At 42.9% G+C, this 20,241-nt stretch overlaps 2 protein-coding genes across 4 annotated transcripts in view; one reads left to right on the forward strand and one right to left on the reverse strand.

Moving 5' to 3' along the window:
* The first annotated feature begins 11,320 nt into the window (after nt 1–11,320).
* On the forward strand, nt 11,321–13,947 carry FAM181A (family with sequence similarity 181 member A). 3 transcript variants are annotated; one of them, XM_048485572.1, is made up of 2 exons: nt 11,321–11,416; nt 12,728–13,947. In XM_048485572.1, exon 2 carries the CDS (start codon nt 12,803–12,805, stop codon nt 13,640–13,642), a length of 840 nt encoding a protein of 279 aa, XP_048341529.1. In that variant the 5' UTR covers nt 11,321–11,416; nt 12,728–12,802; the 3' UTR covers nt 13,643–13,947. The 3 variants fall into 3 exon arrangements, with proteins under 3 accessions (XP_048341529.1, XP_048341531.1, XP_048341530.1); XM_048485574.1 differs by having other exon boundaries at nt 11,404–11,452; XM_048485573.1 differs by lacking the exon at nt 11,321–11,416 and adding an exon at nt 11,473–12,082.
* Nucleotides 13,948–15,625: 1,678 nt separating this feature from the next.
* ASB2 (ankyrin repeat and SOCS box containing 2) overlaps nt 15,626–20,241 on the reverse strand; it is a 32,878-nt gene continuing 28,262 nt past the window's right edge. Inside the window, exon 10 of the mRNA XM_048485673.1 lies at nt 15,626–20,099. Coding sequence (XP_048341630.1) covers nt 19,963–20,099 — 137 coding nt within the window. The 3' untranslated portion in view covers nt 15,626–19,962. The remainder of the gene's footprint in view (nt 20,100–20,241) is intronic.

The following is a 20,241-nucleotide window of genomic DNA, read 5'->3' on the forward strand; positions in this document are numbered from 1 at the left end:
CCTTCCCCTATCATTAGAACTTGGGATTATTTGAATTCAAGTCAAACAAAATAAATTCCCCACCGTACAAAGCTGCTTTATACCATGTCAGACAAGTTGTCCCTCTAGCTCAGTACTGCTGTGTCCAACAGGCAAAGGCATCAAGTAGATCATAGTCTTTCCCGACACCTGCTATTTGAGATCCTTTGAGACATTTTAAGCAAAGATGCCTGTGCTTGAAACTGAGTCTGTCTACATGGAAAGTAGATGCAGCTCATGTCTTCTGCAATGTGTCGCCAGACATGAAAATCCAGGAGATGAAGGGTTACAAACAGCAAAGTATCAACAAGGTGTGTATGGACCTGTTGGTAACACTGAAGGGAATGGGCAAGTGGGAGGGTTCAAGTCTGACCCGGACAGAAGGAAGGATGCTTTACACAACACATTCTTATAAAACCCTCCAACAGCACACAGTTAGGAACAGATTTCTATTCACTGTCCTGAGCATCAGCATTTGGGAAAACTTACCTGTAGCTCATCAAGATACCTGAATTTCTTCAGTGGAACAAACAGCATCTCAGGGCCATTTTTGGTGAGGAAAACACATGTAAGGAAGGATAAAGTTTCCACTTCGTAGGTGCTTTGGTCCTAATCTGAATTGGATCCCCACAAAAGTACAAATTAGATTCTGAGCATGGAGCTCTCCCCACACATAAGGCCAATAGGACATGATGCTGACATGAGGACAGTGTCTTGTGTAGGTAGGCCCTGAATATATGGGTAGACATGGCATCCCTTGACCACATCAGGCAATTGAGCACAAAGGATTCCAGTTGACCCTTGTATCTCAGGTCAACAGGAAGCAATATCATTACAATGGGCTTTGCCTTCGTCCCACGCAGAGCATGATATAGGTCAGGCATAGTCTTTTCTGCATCATTTCCTGATGGAGGTCAACCTATAGGGGTGGTAAATTATCGATGGTGGGGGGTGAGGACTAATGAATGGAGATTGCTGCCTTAAAGCTGCAAAATGGACAAGAACCCCTTCAGACATCTTACAGCTAAATCAGCAACAAAGAACTTTGGTTATTATAAGACGTTGAACACATCTAGAAGGGTCCAGCTAGTCCAGCGGTTCTTAATAGGGGTAATATGGCCCCCTAGGGGGTGATCTGCAAATCTTGAAGGGGGAATTCAGCATTCTTAGGGAGCAGATATGGGCATTCAGTTTTTAGGTACTCCATCTCCCCATTCGTAACAGTTTTGGACAGGTCATGGAGAAGAATTGTTTTATAATGCTCCCCTCACCCTGAGGATAAATCCCACATCCTAGACTTCTTTCTCAGGTCCTTAAAATTGCCATACAGAAAACAGAATCCAACATAACATTAAAGAGTTTGCTGATGGCTATTGGGCAAGAGGGTCTCATTGAATGAATGTCTGAGATCTGTGCATCATACACAAATCTGACAAAAATAACTAAAATTGCCTGGTCCAAAGTGTTATCTTTCTATTGTCGAAGGCTTTCACGGCTGGAATCACTGGGGTGCTGTGTGGTTTCCGGGCTGTATGGCCATGTTCTAGCAGCATTCTTTCCTGACGTTTCGCCTGCATCTTTGGCTGGCATCTTCAGAGGATGCTCAATCCTTCCCCCCAGCATCCAAGTCTATCCCTTCTCTTTGCATTAGAGAAGCAAAATATTCTGTTACAGCCACAATGATGGGATTTGGTCGGGTCTCATTATGTGGTGCAATGTTGGCCTTTGCGCATTTCCTCAAATGATTTAACCATAAATTTTCTGTCCATTAGGAAAACCAGTTCCTTTCTTAAAGAAACAGCTGGGTCCTGCCTGCAGCCCGCAGAAAAAGGGCATTTGTCACATGCCGTCCACCGTGAAGCACAATTGAAAAGTTCGCTGTATGAGACTGACAGTGGCTATTCATATCAAATCATTCCACCATCTGTCTGAATGGCAGGCTTCTGGGTAGCTACTCCCCCTTTCCCCTGCATGTCACCCATATCGCAAAATTTAGCTCATAACGCAAAACCCAGTACAGAGCAGAACAAGGCAAGAGGAAGGAGATTGTCACGCCGCCAATCTTCCCCAACTGTCCAAAACTGCAATAGAAAGTTTTTGTTCCAGAAATCCAGGTTGCAATTGAGTTATTTCTGGGTATATACACACCTTGTTTTATCGGGAAAGGAGTCTTTTGGATGGATCTGATCTTTCTAGGACTATGTGAAACCCTACTGAGAAATTTCTTTGGCTTTCCACAAAATTCTCAACTTCAGCGGAAAAGATGCCTCTGTAGTCACTTTTCACTTTTAAAAAAATCCAGTGTCAACTCAGAGACTGGAAGTCCCTTCACACACATACTGTCATCTGAGTAACTCAGAGGTTTGCCTAAGATGGACCCCTACCCACCCAAATCAACTCTGCATGCTGCTTTATTGAAATTTCAGTATCCATTTCATATTTTCCAAAGTAAGAATTTTCTGGGAAAATAAGAGCTTCTATTCAGTAATGTGACAACCCCCCCTCCCCACCCAACACCTCTTAGCATATGAAATCAGGCATTATTTAAAACAAGTGCCAATTTTCCCCCCTTTCCTTCATACCTAAAGAAAGGGAAACAGGACAATTTGAAAGGTGCATGAATTGCTGGCGCAAGAATCCCCGATACCTGGGAAACAAAACATCAATGGCACTATGTTCCATGTAAGTCCAGGAGGAAAGCACAGAATTCTACATGAGACACTGAATTCAGTGGAGCTCATGTTTAACCCTTATGACTATACATTTTAACCCTTATGACTATACAGATGGGCTGGAGATATGTAGATGATTTCTGGTATTATCTCAGAAAAAATGCAGGAGGGCAGGGACATATTTAAACAGCATTTTCAGTGCAGCTACGTGGCTTCATTATTGTGCATTTCTGTTTGCAGAGCTAGGACAAGTCAGTTCAGCAAAATATATGCATATTGGCATAATTTGAAGAGTTCGTGCACATTTCAGAATTTCAGAATTCCATGTTTCCCAGTGTAGAAATGGGATTTTTTTAAAAAAAGACAACATATTAATTCTCAGTCTTACAGCATCTGTATATAAATAGACTGGATGGCAATCCAACCCCTGAAGTATACATGTTCATCTATTTTTTTATCAGTCCTTTTCTCCAAAGAACATAGCATGGGGTACAAAGAGCTCCTTCCCTTCATTTTACCAAAAAGTATAATGGAAAAGTCCACTCGAAATAGCGGGCAAGGCTGACATTTCGAACAGTAACTGACCTTACAGAATCTTACCGCAAATGAGATTCACTGTAACTTCAGGAAGTAAAGGGATTTGAAACCAAGTTTTTCTAGTCAAAATCCAGCCATTCCCCAATTATTCCCTTTTCCAACCCACAGCCATGTAGAATGAGTTTTCATGACATGGCAGAGTCTCTAGGGGAAGAATAGTTTTTGTTCTTTCACAGCGCACTCTACAGTCAACTTATGGTGACCCCTTATAGAAATAATAAAGTACAGAAATGCACTTGGGAGCACCACTTGAGTGGAGGCAGGAACTGTTTGAGCCTCCTCCAATCCGAAAGAGACCATGACAGCACTTATGTCCAGAGTTCACAGAACAACAGATTTATGGATTAGAATGGCTGAAGTTGATTCACTGGAAACTGCATGTGATTTGATAAGCTATTATTTCCTCATGTTTGTATTGGTGCTTTAGTGCTTGTATAAGAGCATAGGAAAATTTAATTGTATGAGTGTAGGTAATGCTTGATGCTGGTATCTTTTGCTTTAAACTGTAATTTTTTTTGACAATGGCCACAAAATTACATCTTTTGAATGATTATTGTATATCCAGAGAGACTCCATCTTGAATGTTGAAAGACCTAAGAAAAATAATTTTTTTCCTTTCTTACCATTCTATGTAGCTCAAACTGCAGGTGTTGGTGTTTGGAGACCAATGTGCCTTACTCTAAGATCATCAGTCCAATAAGCAGGTTTGAGATCATCCTAATTATTTTCTTTCAGATGCAACTGGTTTCTTAATTGAATAGGTTTCGGAGTTTGGGTAGTGGGTGGGAAGAGTGAGCTTGTTGCAAGAAGAATTAAAAAGTCTAAAAAAAATATTTTGAGTTTTGAGTACTGGCCCAGGGTCCAGGGTCCAGAGCTCAGCATTACTACCACCCAAAGATTGGGTCAGGTCTTTCCACATAAATCTCCTAAAACATTTGTAAAACTTTGTAAAACCTTTTCAGTCCCCCCCTTTTTGTTCACACTCTGGACTGTACTTCTCCAGACCACTGCCAGAGAGTTATATTTATGAATGTTTCCCCACTTTAAAAGCCCTTTGTATGAAGTGAATTTTCGGGGGGGGGGGGACTTTAGGGTCACCCTCTCTCTAATGTGCCAATTTATCATATGCAAAGAGCTTTAATTTGGATAACCACTACAAATGTGGCTCCGTAGCCCGCATCAAACATTTGCAAATGCTACAATAAACATGCATAGGGGAGTGGAGTCACATTCTGTGCCTGACCTATGGACAGTCATTGGAACAGATGCATGCGTGGGACCAACTCTCCCAATATACCTCTCCCACTTCTGATTGTGTTGCATTCAGCCGGGAAAAACCTGCTCGTGGTCCCTGGCCTGAAATCTATCCAGCTGTCCTCAACCAGATCCAGGGGCTTCTCGGCTCTGGCAATGACAGAATTTTCTTCCGAATGAGACTCAGGCCTGGTAGGACTTATTGCAGCTCTGCAGATTCTGTAAGATGAAGATGTTCCACTAGGTCTATGACTGAGGACAGCAATGGTTGTCATTCTAGCTGGCATCCCTCCCCTCCCCTTCTTTCCCTTCTTCTCCTTTAGTTATTCAGGTTTGTTTGTTCCCTTGTAGTTAAATTTTCAATTATCCCTTGTCCCATCTCTTCGCCTCTGAGGGGCTCCCAACTGGTATTTTATGGTGCTATTGTATATTCTGTATGGTTTTGAATTGTGAAGTAAGTTTTAATTGTGTTTTTTATGATGCAAGCCACTCTGAGACTGACTTGTTGGGAAGAGCGGGCTATAAATCAAATAAATAAATCAACAGCCTATGTCCACACACAGATGTCTGAATGTGCAACTCTCTCCATAAAATCAGAAGCCTTAATTTTTAGGGTTCCCAATTACATAGAAAAAGCCTGCACATGTTCATATTCATAGTCATGATATAGGTCAGCAAGTTTGCAGATCTCACCACTTGGTATATTCATTCTGTCCCCTCTGAAAAGCTTTTATTGGCAGTCTAAAATAGAACAGGTCTACCATTCTGATCTACCATATTCTACACACAGTCTACATAATGTGTGAAAAGGTTCTAAAATTCTTCTTTTTACTTCTTTATTTGCAAGAAAGCCTGTCCTCTTTACCAGCCAGTCACTTTGTCTTGTACAAGCAGAGACGTTTATAAATCCTTCCTACATTATGATTGCAGGCATGTTAGTATTTATTTATATTAAGCATTTATGATTTGCCTTTCCAACTTGCAGAACTCAAGAAGATTCACAATATTAACATAACATTGTAAAAACACAACAAAAACTATTAGAAAACCCAAAAAAGTCACCATTTAAAAACTGCAGTTACGGCTGCCAGTAATAAAGGCTAAATCAATCAAAGTGCAATCCTAAATAAAACTTTCTTCAGCTTATAAAGGGGGCCAGGTGTGCCTCTCTGGGAAGATTTTTTTCATAATTATGGGGCTGCCACAGAAAAGCCCCTGTCTCATGTATGCACCAAACGAGCATCTTCTTGTGATCTTAATTCCCTGGCAGAAACATTTGATAATCTTTCAGGAACAGTCCTCAAAGGTAAAATTAGGTGTGAAAATGTCCCCTGCGGTTCACCTTTTAGTAAATAACATACTATGGCTTTCTCCTTATTCCTAAAACTACGTGTGTGCCGACAGTGTCTGTATTTTGTGTAAAGATAACTTAAAACGACTGCTCTCCATCCACATCACTTTCTCCCCTGCCCAGTATGGAGTTTTGAAAGAAAGGACTGCGGCGTTTTTAAAGCCTTAAATGCATATGCTCTCGTGTTACAGTTGCCTCCCTTCAAACCTTTGCATACCAAAACTCTTAGGAAGCCCGCCGTCAGAGGAGTGACATGTCAGATATGAAGTGGCCCTACAGCTGGTCCCTGTCTGCATGCTGGGAAGGCATGTGGAGACATTTTCCCCCCATTGCTGTATGACTTTGACAGTCTCACAGTTAAAATGATGTATCATTCTTATGCCGTCCCCCGGTGGACGCTTCAAAGTGCATTAGAAACTGCCCTATTGTTAATTGTTCCTTTCAGATGTACATTGAGAGAAACAAAAGCGGAAGTGGAGAGGGACAAAAGGGGTTCCGGTGGCCTCTGTGGGGAAACCCTCATGCAGCACAACCTGAGTCTGACCTTGAAAGGGTTCACTTTATTCAGGGAACTGGGCTCCTCTCTCGGTTGCCCCATTGTCATTTAATGGCAGGGGGACAGGACGGAATGTCAGGGCAACATCCAACACTACTTTCTGCAGCAGCACGGAACATTTTGATGGTGGTTTTAAAGTATCCAAGCAAATCTACTGCAGCCTAAATAAATATATATATATAAACAGGAATAATACAAAAATATAAGTAGGAACACAGGATGAAAAAAATGTCATTTGGGAGGCGTCTCTTTTGATGGCTTTTTCACATTATCCACTTCCAATAAACACTCAAGGAGTTGGCGCAGGCAAGCCACTCAGAGTCTGTCATTCAGCGTTCCTCTTTAGCTACGCACTTTCAGAAGGTGGGTGGTACAAAAGCTTGTACCTCATTAAACTTTCCTCTAATTGCTTTGGACTGGGGCTGAACCAAAATTACTAGTTGCTGCTTTTTTGAAGTTTTCGCCCGGGTGACAGAGGCCCTCACCTTAAGTGAGTTTTCAGTAATTGAATAAGTATTCAGCTGTTCAGAAAGTGTAGCCCTTGTTCTGAACTGACTCTGCCCTCAGTAACCACGACACAGAACAAAATCAGATTGGCCAGAGAGCACCTCAACGTCATGGGCCAGGTTAAACCTAACTACCTGGAAATACGCATGTGAAGAATGCAGCATAATTAGGGAAAGAACTGGTATCATCACAATGGATTGGACTGAACACTTAAGAGAATTTTCAGGACCCTGACCAAAAAGCACTATTTTTGACCCAAAATAAAAACGGGGGAACATATTGTGCAGACCTAGGCTGGACAAAAGCTCTACACTGTGCCTCTTCCCAGCCATTCCCCTGCAGTTCCTTCTTCCATCCTTAAAAAAAAGAAGATACTTTTTGTTAATTTACTGCTTTCTGTAATTTCTCTCAGCAGGGTATAAACACATTTAGGCTCCTTCCATACAAGTTGTTTAACTCATATTTTTGGTGGTCTCAGTCCCAATGTTTTCCATGATGTTTGACCACAAGCCTCCTCTCCAAATGGAGGGGTGCAGCAGTGGCTCACTAGCATGCCCCTCCACCAGGGTAAGTGCCCCCAGGGAGGGTAAATCTGCCAGTGCAACCCTGCGCTGCCTCCACAGGACAATCTGTCCTTCCATCTGGATTGGGTCATTAATTAACTTCACCTTTCTTCCCATTAGGGACCCAAAGAGGCCTACAACATTTCTCCTCTACCCCATTCCATCCCCATAAATGTGTGAGGTAGGTTAGGCTGGGAATGTGTGTCTGACCCAAGGTCTCAGTGAGCTTCTATGGCAGAATGGGAATTCAGACCTTGGTCTTCCACACCGCAATTATCTACCTCCAATTTCCCTGAGAAAATCCTCCTGATCTCTCTCTCCCCGCCTTGCCCCAGTGCTTCTAGCTTCAGAAAAGGCAATTTCTCAGGGGATTTGCTAGGGAAAGTTATCTCCCTTTCCCAAATCATCCCTTCCCATAGCTTTTGTTACACGTGCCTTCGTATTCCTGGAAAACAAATATTTTTGCCATTTTTGCTAAGCTAGTTCTGTTTTCATCATACATCATGGTAACCTGGGTGTATATGTGGGTTTAATTGCACAGATGTTACTTTATGGGAATAAATTTTTTAAAATGAGTATCTGATCACAATTCTGGGAAGAAAAAAGAAAAGTGATGCAAAAATCAATACTGAGACAAAATGCATTAAATGAAATGTGGAAAAAGTTGCTAGGAATACACTTTTGCACTTTGTGCATGAAAAAAAAAGGAATATTTCTAAAGGGACTACCAAAATCGTGATATATTCCAGCTCCATCTATTTAAAGAGTGATAAGACAAAATAGTGCCAAAAGTAATCAAACAAATGCAAGATATTTAGTGTGTTAAGAATGATGTGGGGAATGGTTGGCTGATGCTTTGCAGTGGTACAGCTGTTTTTCGATCGCCACATGCAATAATAGAGGGGCCAGTTCTGGGACAAATTTGATACTTGGTTTTTAAAAAGCAACAGAGATGTTCACAATCAATGCCACAACCCAGCCCAAGCAAGGAATTTGGACTTCAAATGGACTTGATGAAGTTTTCTGACACACTATACCTGATATAGAGTCAGAGATGGTGCCACGGAGAAAGACAAACTCCCAAAGACAGTATAATTATCCACTCCAGAACAGGCTGGATTTTCCTACACAGAAAGGTTGACCTTGTGGTTACAAGCAATTGTTCTATGGGGCTGTGGTGTGTCAGAATGATTGTCCAAAATTACATGTTGTATACATGTTGCAAGTATCTTTGAGGTGATAAGACAGGCTGGAACCGTCAGCAAAAATAATAATCTCTTGTCTGCACATCTTTCTGTGAAGGGTCACTGCTGTTGAAAGAAATGCTGTGGAAAGACTACAGTAAGTCAGATTTTGGACAACGTGATAGATTCTTTATTTAAAGCATCTTTTATAGCATGTTAGCTCTTCTCCATCCAATTCAGGTGAAAAAGGCACATTCAAGTCATAGGACAAAGTTGAGAAGCTTTATAAAGCAAAATGAACCTATTGGCAACTACACATCCCCGCAGTTAAACTTGTTGCCAGCACAATTTAGTACAGTCTTTCAATTCACTCAAGTTACTATGACTTCCAGTATCCTCCACCAGCTGCTATGTTGGCAGCTGCCAGATTCACAAGGAATGCTCCAGGCATTCCCCTTTCATACAATGTACATTAACTACAGTGGGAACTGAAAGGAGAGTATGGGGTGGGGTGGGGGGGACACCTGTAATTTACATCTAATGTGTTTCTAGGTCTTTTGTATGAGCCAGATCATAACATTTCTGAAGACAGTTTCTGTGAAGGCATCTGAATCATGCTGAGACTAGTGATAATCCGAAGTGATCTCACAAAAGCACCTGACTTAAACCAAACTAATCTATTTTTGGAACATTTTGTTTCTCATTCTTTAATTTTCACTAGATCATATTTACAAGTGCTTACACATAATCTCAAGACAAACAGCTTGGAGGGGTACGAGGCAGAAATAATTTGAAAAGCCAATTGTGTGTCTGTGTTTAAACTTTCTGAACAATTTCCAAAGATCAGGGCTTAGAAATAAAATCCAAAACATTTGAATTACAGTGGAAGAAGTATGAAGGGATCCATTATCTTTTCTCTCGTGGCAGGGCAAGGAACTAAATGTTTTGTCATGGTCACCAAGCTGGGTGAGTATTCCACAGCACAATTACTTTCTCACATCTCAAGTGCGCTGCATCAATTAATCCTTGTGTGTATGTGTAAAGTGTTGTCAGTCCTTAGCCACAATTGAAGTGCTGAAATAACAGTAATATCATACCCAAAATGTCAATCCTTTTTTTGTATCTTTTGAAGTGAACATATATGAAAGCATATACCCTGCAAGGTTGTGTTGGTCCCAAAATGCTACTGAACTCAAATTTTGTTCCATTGTCTTCTAATAGGACCAATATTGAATGAGAAAATTAACAGTATATGGTAGATTTTAAACATCCAAAATGCATATCTCAAGGTTCCCATCAACTGGCATAAGGTTACATATATATTTTAAGTGGTTGTGCAATCCCGTGCACACTTACTTGGACAGGGCAAGGTTCTTAATATTGTTTCTTCCACTTTTGACCATCTCCTGTTGTGTACTCTCATTGATTTGATCGCTGTTTGGGAATCCTTACACTGTGCTTTTTGCACCTTGAAGATGCTGGATAGTGTTTAAGAGGAAACAGTTATAATTCTGCCTGCTCCAGCCACGTTTTGACCAGAGGTAGCTTCTTCACAAACTGTCTTTAATCCTGAACGTCTAACATTTCTCAAATTCACTCAAAGCAACTTTCCCCTCCTTTCTTGTTCTGAAAGATCTCTGCATGGATAACACAGCAGTGTGGAACTCCCGGCTTTAGCATGCTGTTAAGAGATTGCCACCCCTCAGGGCAACCCTGCAAGGAAGATGAGGACTCACATAACTCTGGATCAATAAAGGAAGCAGCTCAATTAGCATTTCACATGCTTTTCTTCCCTCTCTTCTTACCTTCCCTGCAGTGGGCATGCTTTCCCCTTAAAGGATTGTCCTGTTTCTGCTCCTCGCCAGCGTTGGCAGGGTGACAGTAGTCGAGTGTGCAAACTTGTGCTATTGTCCCCAGGCCAGGGGGAGTCATGGAGACCCACTAATATGACACAGGAAAATGTTTGCTGATGGCAATTCTATGGGCTTTGTCTAACTCTTTCTCCATCATGACGACTCGATTTAAGTCTCTAACTGTTTGACTACAGATGCAAGAGTACTATCCAACTCCATTCCTTTGTCTGGGTGGTTTGAATGGGTAATTCAGCTTTTGTGTGGCTCAATTGAGGGGGCAAACATAAAGACAAGATTCTTGAGCGCTCAAGCTTCTTTTCCATGGATATCTGCACATCTCTTTACAGATTTGTTCCTTTCCTACCTTTTTCTGACATCACCCTCCCTTTAAGGAGGGGGAAAAAATGCCCTGATCAAGAACAGTTTTTAAAAAGCAGGCTAGCCTGGTCTTCCAAACTAGCATTGTCCAGTGTTACTCAAGCATGGTTACTGCCAGCCTTCAGACAGCTTTGGAGTAGTTTAGAGAAAAGGGCCTCTAAATTTTCTTTACTCATCCTCAGCATATCATGTTTGATTGTATTTAAGAAAAAGGGAGGAGGAGGCTGGAAGGGGAAGAATGACAGGAATCACAGGAAAATGATCGTATTTATTAGCTGTCTTTCTGTGGCTGTCCCCATGGTGACAATTTGTGATGGCAAAGAATGTGAGAATGGGGAGCCTAATGCCTGATTGGGATGCTTTGTATTTGGCAAAGTGGCTTCTGATTGGCCTGAGAAAGCCTTCTAACTAGAAGGACTTGATATTCATTCAGCTTGTTCAAGTGCTGCAAAACACTCACAGGGTCCGGCTGCTTCTCTAAAGGTTGGTAGAGTCTAACCTATGTAACAAGATTAGCTGGTGAGCTTCTTCTCTACCCCAGAGTTACAGTAACACTCAATATTTGACAGACAATCTAGCTGGGAGGGGTGTACGTGTCAAACTTTATGTCAAGAAAGCAATGCATAGATTTCTACTCAAGGGTTAAATGCTATCTGTCTAACAAGATTAACTAGTAGGGCCACAGTGGTAGTAAGTGATGCTTGTATGACTTGGGGGAAGGGATTTGGGGGGGGATGAACGTGGATATGAGAGCAAACGCATGGTGCAGCGTGCGCTGTCTGGTTTGTAATTTGTAGACAGTTGTAAGGAGGTATGTGTATAATAAGTAGAAACTTTGCAGCAGAAACAACAGCATGTGATCTTGTCTGGATCTGCTGGTCATCTATACCAGAGCTTGTTCACTGAACTAAAGTCGTCTCACTGGAATATTTTCTTTGTGCATAATATGTAAGCACAAAAGACTGTGGGTATGATGTAACTGTGCAAGTATGTGAGCACCTTCCTGAAGCTGTAAGAGTGATGGATGATTACATGGAAGTTCTCAATAATGTTAAGAATGCATGTTCGTATACACATACAAAATGTGTTTGATAACGTGACAGCAGATATGTAAGAAGTGATGGTTTGTTTCTTTGCAAAGTTTCACAGGTGAGTTGAAAAATCTTTGAGTTGCTGCTACCCAATTTATGTGCACATGCAGGTGACAGGAATAAGAATGCAGAAAAGGGTCATTTTTACAATGATTTAACTAAATGGTGTGATGTTCAGATGTGGCAATGCAAAACACCCTCTTAGATATGTCTCACTCACATTATTATCAGGTATGAGTTACAGAGCTGCAGTATAATCCCACTATTAAAACAGTAACACACAAAGCAAGTCAATGCAGCCCTTTTAGAAGGCATAAGGATTCTCCAAATATTAGTTTAGTGGCGTTACACTAAGAAAAGCAAATACGTTTGTGGAATGGAGAGTGGTGAGGTCAAGGTGGTTTCATTGGATGCTTTTCTCATGTTATGCACTTTTGAGAAAGAAAGAAAGAAAGAAAGAAAGAAAGAAAGAAAGAAAGAAAGAAAGAAAGAAAGAAAGAAAGAAAGAAAGAAAGAAAGAAAGAAAGAAAGAAAGAAAGAAAGAAAGAAAGAAAGAAAGAAAGAAAGAAAGAAAGAAAGATTCCCCGATTGCTTTCCCTTAGGGGAAGAAGATAGGCGTATGAAGAATGATCATTTTTCTCATCCTTCCCTGTGCTTAACTTAGAAAATAAAAACGTGTGGTTTGTGCGTGTGCTCCTTCCAGGCTCTCTGCCCAGCGAGACAGCTCTTCTTCATGGACAGCGCCCTTCCTGCGCGGCGGCTCCCCTGGTGAGCGAGGATGGCCTCGGCGGACAGCGAGGTGAAAACCCTCCTCCACTTCGTCAACTTGGCCTCCAGCGACATCAAGGCCGCCCTGGACAAGTCGGCGCCCTGCCGCCGCTCCGTGGACCACCGAAAGTACCTGCAGAAGCAGCTCAAGCGCTTCTCGCAGAAATACGCCCGCCTGCCCCGAGGCCACCTCCCGCAGCAGCCGTCGCACGGCAGGGAACGGCGGGCGGCCGAGGAGTCAGCGCCAGGCCTGGGCGTCCACAGCGCAGAGGGCCCTGCGGGCCAGAGCGGCGCCGCCGAGAACAAGGCCGCGGAGCCCGAGCGGCGGCAGGGCGCCTCTGAGGCGGCCACCGCCAGGCCCGACCAGGTACCCATGAGGAAAAGGCAGCTGCCCGCCTCCTTCTGGGAAGAGCCCCGGCCGGCTCCGGGCCCGCTCGCGGCGGCCTTTCCGACGGGCGCCGCCTCCTCAAAGGACCGGCCCCTTTTTGAGGGAAAGAAAAGCAAAGAAGCGCTCGACGGCGGCCGGGCCGCGGCCCCTGACAGCCCCTCGAGTAGGCCTGACGGGGAGGCCGTGGCGGTGCTGAGCGCCTGGAGCTGCTGTCCTTTGCAGTACCATGGACCGCAAGCCTCCCCCGGCGTCTACCCTCCGGCCCTCACAGCCGCCCTCCCGCCTGCAGCCCCTTTCCCGGCCTTGGGGCTGTGGAGGAAAAGCGCGGCCTCCTGCACAGAAGGGGTGGCTTTCTGCAAGCCGGGCAGCCAGAAGGTGCACCGGCCGGTGGTGTGGAAACCCATCCCCACCAAGCCCCCCGCCCCGCTGCCGCCCATCTTCAGTGTCTTCGGGTATATTTAGGGGGGGATCGTGGCCATTGTCCTGCTGGGATCTGCCTCCTTATAGGACTTGTGATGGCTCTTCTTCGAGGCGCACGGAAAAGAGAGCCCTGGAATCCAGACCCCTCCATAAGGAGCATTCAAGACTCTGGCCCTGGAATAAAGAGATCTGCTGGACAGGTTGGCAGCAGAAGCAGACCAAGGAAGCAACAACGAATAATGCTTCTTTTGGCTTGCACAGCGTTGGAAAGAAAGTGTAAGAGACGTCAACAAGAATCCAGTTCTTTCTGGGATGTAAATATTAAAGGTTAAAAGCAACAAAATAAATAAAAAGAGGGTTTTTTTTTTGAAGTTTCAACGGCTCTGATTGCCTTCAGTTGGGAATGTGACTTCTGTTCAGCCAAATGAAATATCCCTTCCCTGAAAATAACAGTGAAGTTCAGCTTCTAGGCTCCTGTTTAATCTTGCTGCAAGGGACCAACAGGGGTAGAATTTCCCCTCCTTCCACACATGCAGAATAATGCACTTTCAGTCCACTTTCACAATCGTTTGCCGGTGGATTTTGCTATTCCGCACAGTAAAATCCAGCTGCAGAGTGCATTGATAGTGCATTATTCTGCATGTGCGGAAGGGGTCTCAGAGTAGTTGATCAAAGGGGTCAGGCACATGGATGCCCTTGGTGCTTTTTAAAACATTTTTTTCCTTTTAGAAGCACGTAGCTCTTATTTCACATTTGTTTGGTATATGCCTGTAATGGCACAGGAGATACATTGGATGTATTGTAGTAAAATATTTTCTGTTGGGATAGACAGCTAATACTTCCCATGTTTTCTTGCATCTAAAGTTCAGCCCCCAGCTCTTCTCAGGTGGCAGGGCTGGCAAAAACCCTCAACTCAAGACTGTAGAGGTCGGAGGAGTGTCAAACTCATCTAGGAGGACTGGATATGACATAAATATGATTTAGTCAGGCCAGGCACTAGTCAGGGGTGGCTGCCTTTGCTGGTGAACTCTCAGCAGGCTCACCAGCCCAGATCAGCACTGGGGGAAGTGGTCGACACTTGGGGGGTGGGGGGCTGCCTCAACTTGTTACAGGGTGTGTGTGGGTATGGCTCACCAGGTCAAACTGGGAGGTGGTTGGCACTGGGGGGGCAGAGTTGGCTGCCACAGTTGGCAAACCCACAGCATGCTCACCAGGCCAGATCCGGAGTGGAGGGGTGTGTGCCTCAGCGGATAAATAAGCAAGCCTGATAACCCCCCTCAGTTCCAGCGGTATAAAACAGCATACAATGTGCATGCATAGACCATGTGCATGCATAGATGGGTGTGGCTGGGAGAGTGGCAGTGATTACCCAGTGTTCCGTAGAAGAAGCTATCTCTGTTATCAGGAAAGGTATCACAAGTACAAGTCTTTGGTTATTTTGCGGATCTTTCAGATGCCTTCTGAAAACAGGCTGTATATGCGCTTGTAAAATAGTGAAGCAAACCTCTAGCAAAAGAGACCTCTGAGTACATACATCCTGGCTAGGGTTTTGGCCTTGGTACTTGGTAATATGAACAAGAGTTTATCAAAAATAGACAGGCTTGAGCAGAGATTGCTGGAGTTTTGAAACAGATGAGGTGTGGGTGACCTGGAAAGAATCTGCAGGTGTTTTGCAGGAGTTAAAGGGCTCTGGGGCTCAGGAGCATACTGAAAATGCTGCACATGCTATGGATTCTTTCATTGTACTAACATAGAATGGGATTAACAATAGAAGCATGATGGCTATTTAGGGTGGTTGGTGGCAGCCAGGCTAAACGATATAAAAAGTAACCACAACAAATATTCATAAAATGCACTGAAGTTGTAGTTTAATATTTAATATATCCAAGAAAATATCTTTTGAACCTTGTGACCCGCTCCCCGCCCCACCCCGTCCTGAAATGGTGATTTTTGAAAACTCTTCTGGTTCACTGGTTTAGGATACAAGAGTCTGGGAGGGGGATTCATGTCTTTGGTTTTTGTTTATTTTAAATAATACATTGTTATCCCCCCCTCCCATTGATTATGGGAAAATATATTAAGAATCAAGCTGTATAATATCTGCCCCACAGAAGGAAAGATGGAGATTTTTACAAATACGGTGAATTTAGAACTTTGTTTCAGCAACTCGAATTTATGGAACTGGACAGCTCATCTTGTCAATGCATCCAGCCATTCTTCATCCAGAGAGTTTGTTTAATGCTCTGTTTCCTTGACCTCACAGATGTTAAATAGTACCCTTCAACTGCAGTAGGTACAGAAACACCTTTTCCTTTTTATGCTGCTTAACCCCTTTGTGATGCTGTAGACTTAGCCAAAACATAAATAAAACAGTAGCCCAGATCAGGCTTATAAATAGCCAGCCCTGGTTACCTGTGGCAAGGAAGAGTAAACTTAAACCAACTATACAAGGAATCTTTTCCAAATGGAAAGGTAGTTGGCTCTCTTTTCTTTCAAGCTGTCAAGGTGCCACGAATGGCAAACAGGAATATTTGTGAGCAAATAGTAACTTTTGTGAATTTACTTACAAAGTTGTCCCAAAGGGAATGGAGAACTACATGTCAGTGTCATTTTATGCTGGTTTTCCAGTGCTTTATATGACAAGGATTTACCGAGCATGGAATTGATATGTAGGTAGAGGTCACATGAGAAGTTCCAAAGACCACAAGCTGGCTTATGTATCCTGTAATCACTGTGGTTCAGGTTCCCATAACCAAATGCACTAGGTTTAGTCTGAGCCCTCTGGTAATATTTTGATCCCCAATTATATATGAGCACAAGGTCTCCAGTGCATGCCTAGACTTGCTCTATCCTCAGAAGCATCCCCTGCTAATTTGGAAGAAAGGAGCAGTTTGTATGCATTTTTGTTTGCACATCATGTGCAAGTGGAAATGCAATTGAGTACATAATATCTGATTTAGCATAAGATATTACCTCAGCCTTTTTCTTTCATTTCCACTTGGGCAAGAGTTGAAGCAGAAGCAAAAATTTTGTGCTAGATCCAGTCCTTGCATACACAACACATAAGGTGCATGCAGAACTCCAAATTCATACACAGTGTTATATGTGTGGAAAAAACCCTGCCTTTGAAAATGAAATGTTCTGTGGTAGTTATCACAGGTTTAAACTTTCCCAGCTTAACATAGGTCACCATGTACATCTGCACAAACCAACTTCATAAAACTGCTTCAGTGATGATAAATCATTATCTTACAAAATATCTACATAGTATCTGAAAGGTAATTTTAACTCACATTTAATGGAAACAGTGGAACCTAAGAACAAAACTTTGATAAATACTTCACATGCCCATGCCCCCAATTTTTAAAAAAGTCATGGTAACAAAACCAAAAAATTAAAAGTGCATAACACAAAATGAATTGCACACACGCCTATAGAAATAATACATTAATGAGATACTACTATCTCTAGAACATCCCCAGTATATCTAATATGATAACAAAAAGTTTTCTGTCATCACAATACAAGCCAACGTTATATGCACTGAAACAGCAAGACGTGTATAAGTCTGGTGTGTGTTTTTCAAATTTACAATCACAGTTTTATATTAAAAAGTAGCAATTTTACAGATATGACTGCTTAAATACTTGGAAAAACTGAGTTTTTGGGATCCCAGAAATCACTGGGCCAGCGGAGAGCTGCATCGCTTCTAACATGCTTGAGGTTTCCCAAAACCCTGCTGTTGTAGGGGAATTTTAGTAAACTGGTACATGCCGTTTGATTCACATCAACGCGTTGTTCATGCAGTCTCCTACTCCAAATGCAGTCCCAAAGACCTGTGCATGAAAATGTTCTTATTTACATAGATCGCTATTGCTGGGTCAGGGTAAATGAAGCAGAGAGGTAGAAAGCATCACGTGAAAATAAATGTAAACCAATTTTGTAAAAAAAAAAAGGATCAAATGACAGCACAGTTATCAGTGGAGCTTTCCAGGGAATTATCCCCCCTCTACTTTATGTGAGCGGCTGCACTTGAATCTCCTGAGGTTTGCACAAACTTTTTCAGCACTGCAGGTCTGTTGCCCCTTCCGTACATGCAAAATAGTGCACTTTCAATGTACTTTCAATGCACTTTGCAGCTGGATTTACTGTGCGGAATAGCAAAATCCACTTACAGACAATTGTGAAAGTGGATTGAAAGTGCATTATTCTGTGCGGAACGAGCCTGTCTGAGTCACTGGGATTTTCCCTGGTTTATGAACAAATCTACAGGTTACCAGTGCATGGGAGAACCAGCAGGGCCTTTCTTAGCTTGTTTTACTCCATTACCCTAAATATACAAGTCTTCCCTAAATGTGCACAAGCTGACTTGTTTCTTCAGTGCCTGTATCATATGAACATTGGACTCTTAAGTTCAAGAATTAGTACCTCATTTGCTCCACACACAACCCGTTAAAACATTTCCATGTAAAAAGGCATCAAACAAAACCGCAACCTTAACATTACTGTACAAAGGAATTTTGTTTTACTTAATAATTATTATTACACCTTCTTGTTAGTCTTCCTTTAGCATCACTGGGCTTATTGGTAACATCAACAATCTTTAAGAAAAAAAACCCTGAAAATAAAATCCATATTCTCAAGCATCTAGCCATGAGCTACACCAGAGATTGGCCTTGGTGACATCAGAACTTCAAGCAAATGAATTACAGTATGTTACTAGCCCTGTTTCGTATGCTTATTTAATCAATGTAGATTCATTTCTTATGGATTAAATCTAGACTTGCCAGCTCCAGGTTGGGAAACACCGGGTTGGAGATTTTGGGAGTGGGGCCTGAAGTGGGTGAGGTTTGGGGAGGGAATGGACTTTAGTCGGGTATAATGCTACTAAGTCCACCTTCCAAAACAGCCATTTTCTCCAGAGGAAGTGATCTCCTGCCAACCCTTGGAAGTTGGCAAGCCTAATTAAATCCTGGGTAAGGTCGTTATTTAATGCTTATTGGAGTCATTAATTCTTCATTAGATCCATTGTTAACCATCTCTCTTGTATTGGAAGAAAATATTTTTAAAGACTTGGGGCCTTTTATTATTTGAAAGTTACGTCATTTCATATTCACAAAGAAAGGCCAAATGCATTTGAAAAAAAATATGAATGAGATGGTATCAAATGAGTTAGAATTAGCAGCCCGAAAACTGTCAGTCTAGCAAACGAAACTGAAGCATGATGGTGAGTTTTAAATGCAACTGAGACTTTTAAAGATCTTTTCATGGAATCTAGATGCTTTTCGCTATGGCCGTTTCCGCATGGGCCAACAACATCAGCTCAGGGCGGTAAAAACACTGTCCCTGCGGTGCTGTTCGCACGACGCTGCAGCAGTGTCGTGCTTCCCCCACCCCCAACGGCCAGAAAACGCTGCTTTCTTGACACGTTCACTGAACGAGTCTTTTGGACCGTGGCATCTTCCTGCTGGTGCCATGCGAAGCGCACCGACATGAGGGCGCCGCTTGTAGGCACTTCCGGTTTGTTTTGTTTACCTACCTTTTCTCCCTGCAAAGCTCCAGAGGGCAGGGGTCGGAGGACAGCGTGGGTGTGTCCCTTCCTTCGTCCAGACCTTCACAGGGAGAAAAGGTAGGTAAACAAAAACAAACCGGAGGCGGCTCTGTGTGGAGCCGCCCCTGTGGCCCGCAGCAGCTTTGGGACCGCCTGCACGGGACCGTGCAATCAGTCCCGAGGCTCCACCAGTATAAATCATGCCGGTGGCCAGCCACTTCTTCCACCCATGCGGAAACGGCCTATGGAACAAGTTCCCAAGTACATAAGTTGTCCACAGGAGCTATCCTGATTGTCCCTGGACACTCAGTCAAGCACACAAATTATGGGCAAACTGGATTAGTACAGTTGGCAGCAATTTTCATAACCATAAAGCCGGGGAAAGTGCCATTACACTAATGCAATTAGCATGATCTCCCCAAATAGCATGATCTTCATTTGTCCATACAAGTGTGCCCAGAGATAGCCATATTGTACCAAAAAATATTTCCTGAATTGGTCTGTTCTCTCTTTCACCATCTCCTTACTTAGTACTCATTTGTGTGTGTGTGGTTGTAAAAAAAAAGTGTAGCCATTTTTCTGCTGTTAATGTCAGCGTGTTTTACCCTAATTCCCTTTCTTGTTTCCTATGCTCCAAACACAGTTAGATAAGCCCTTTCTGTGAATCTGATTAGTTGGCATCTTTTTTCTTCTTATATACCAAAGCCCATCTTTCCTTGTCTCCTGTGAGTCCGTTTCCATCTGTTCCGTCATAAACAGGGATGTCCTTATGTCCTTCCCAGATATTTTTGATTGCCAGATTCATCTCAGGTCAGTGAGTAAAGTCATATTGTAAAAAGCGTATCAGTCTCCCTGGCAGAGGCAAACTATCAATAAGAGGCAAACGGTCCTTTCCAATCACAGTTCGGACTTTGATGCGGCAAAGGTGTGCCAGGGGCCTTGGAAGCTCTGGGAAAAACAACAACAACAACAACGCTAATATATATGTGGCTCATCACAGCACTTTAGAAGACTTTTCCTAGAAGCACCTATTCTGAGAATGAACCATTTCACACCTTGTGCTGGCAACAGCACAGGGCTTTCCCCTGAT

Source organism: Sphaerodactylus townsendi, linkage group LG02 (genome assembly GCF_021028975.2).
Source record: "Sphaerodactylus townsendi isolate TG3544 linkage group LG02, MPM_Stown_v2.3, whole genome shotgun sequence".
Lineage (NCBI taxonomy): Eukaryota > Metazoa > Chordata > Lepidosauria > Squamata > Sphaerodactylidae > Sphaerodactylus > Sphaerodactylus townsendi.

Coding starts and splice junctions, on each gene's coding strand:
- FAM181A (XM_048485572.1), top strand. CDS start 12,803: ATGGCCTCGGCGGACAGCGAGGTGAAAACCCTCCTCCACTTCGTCAAC.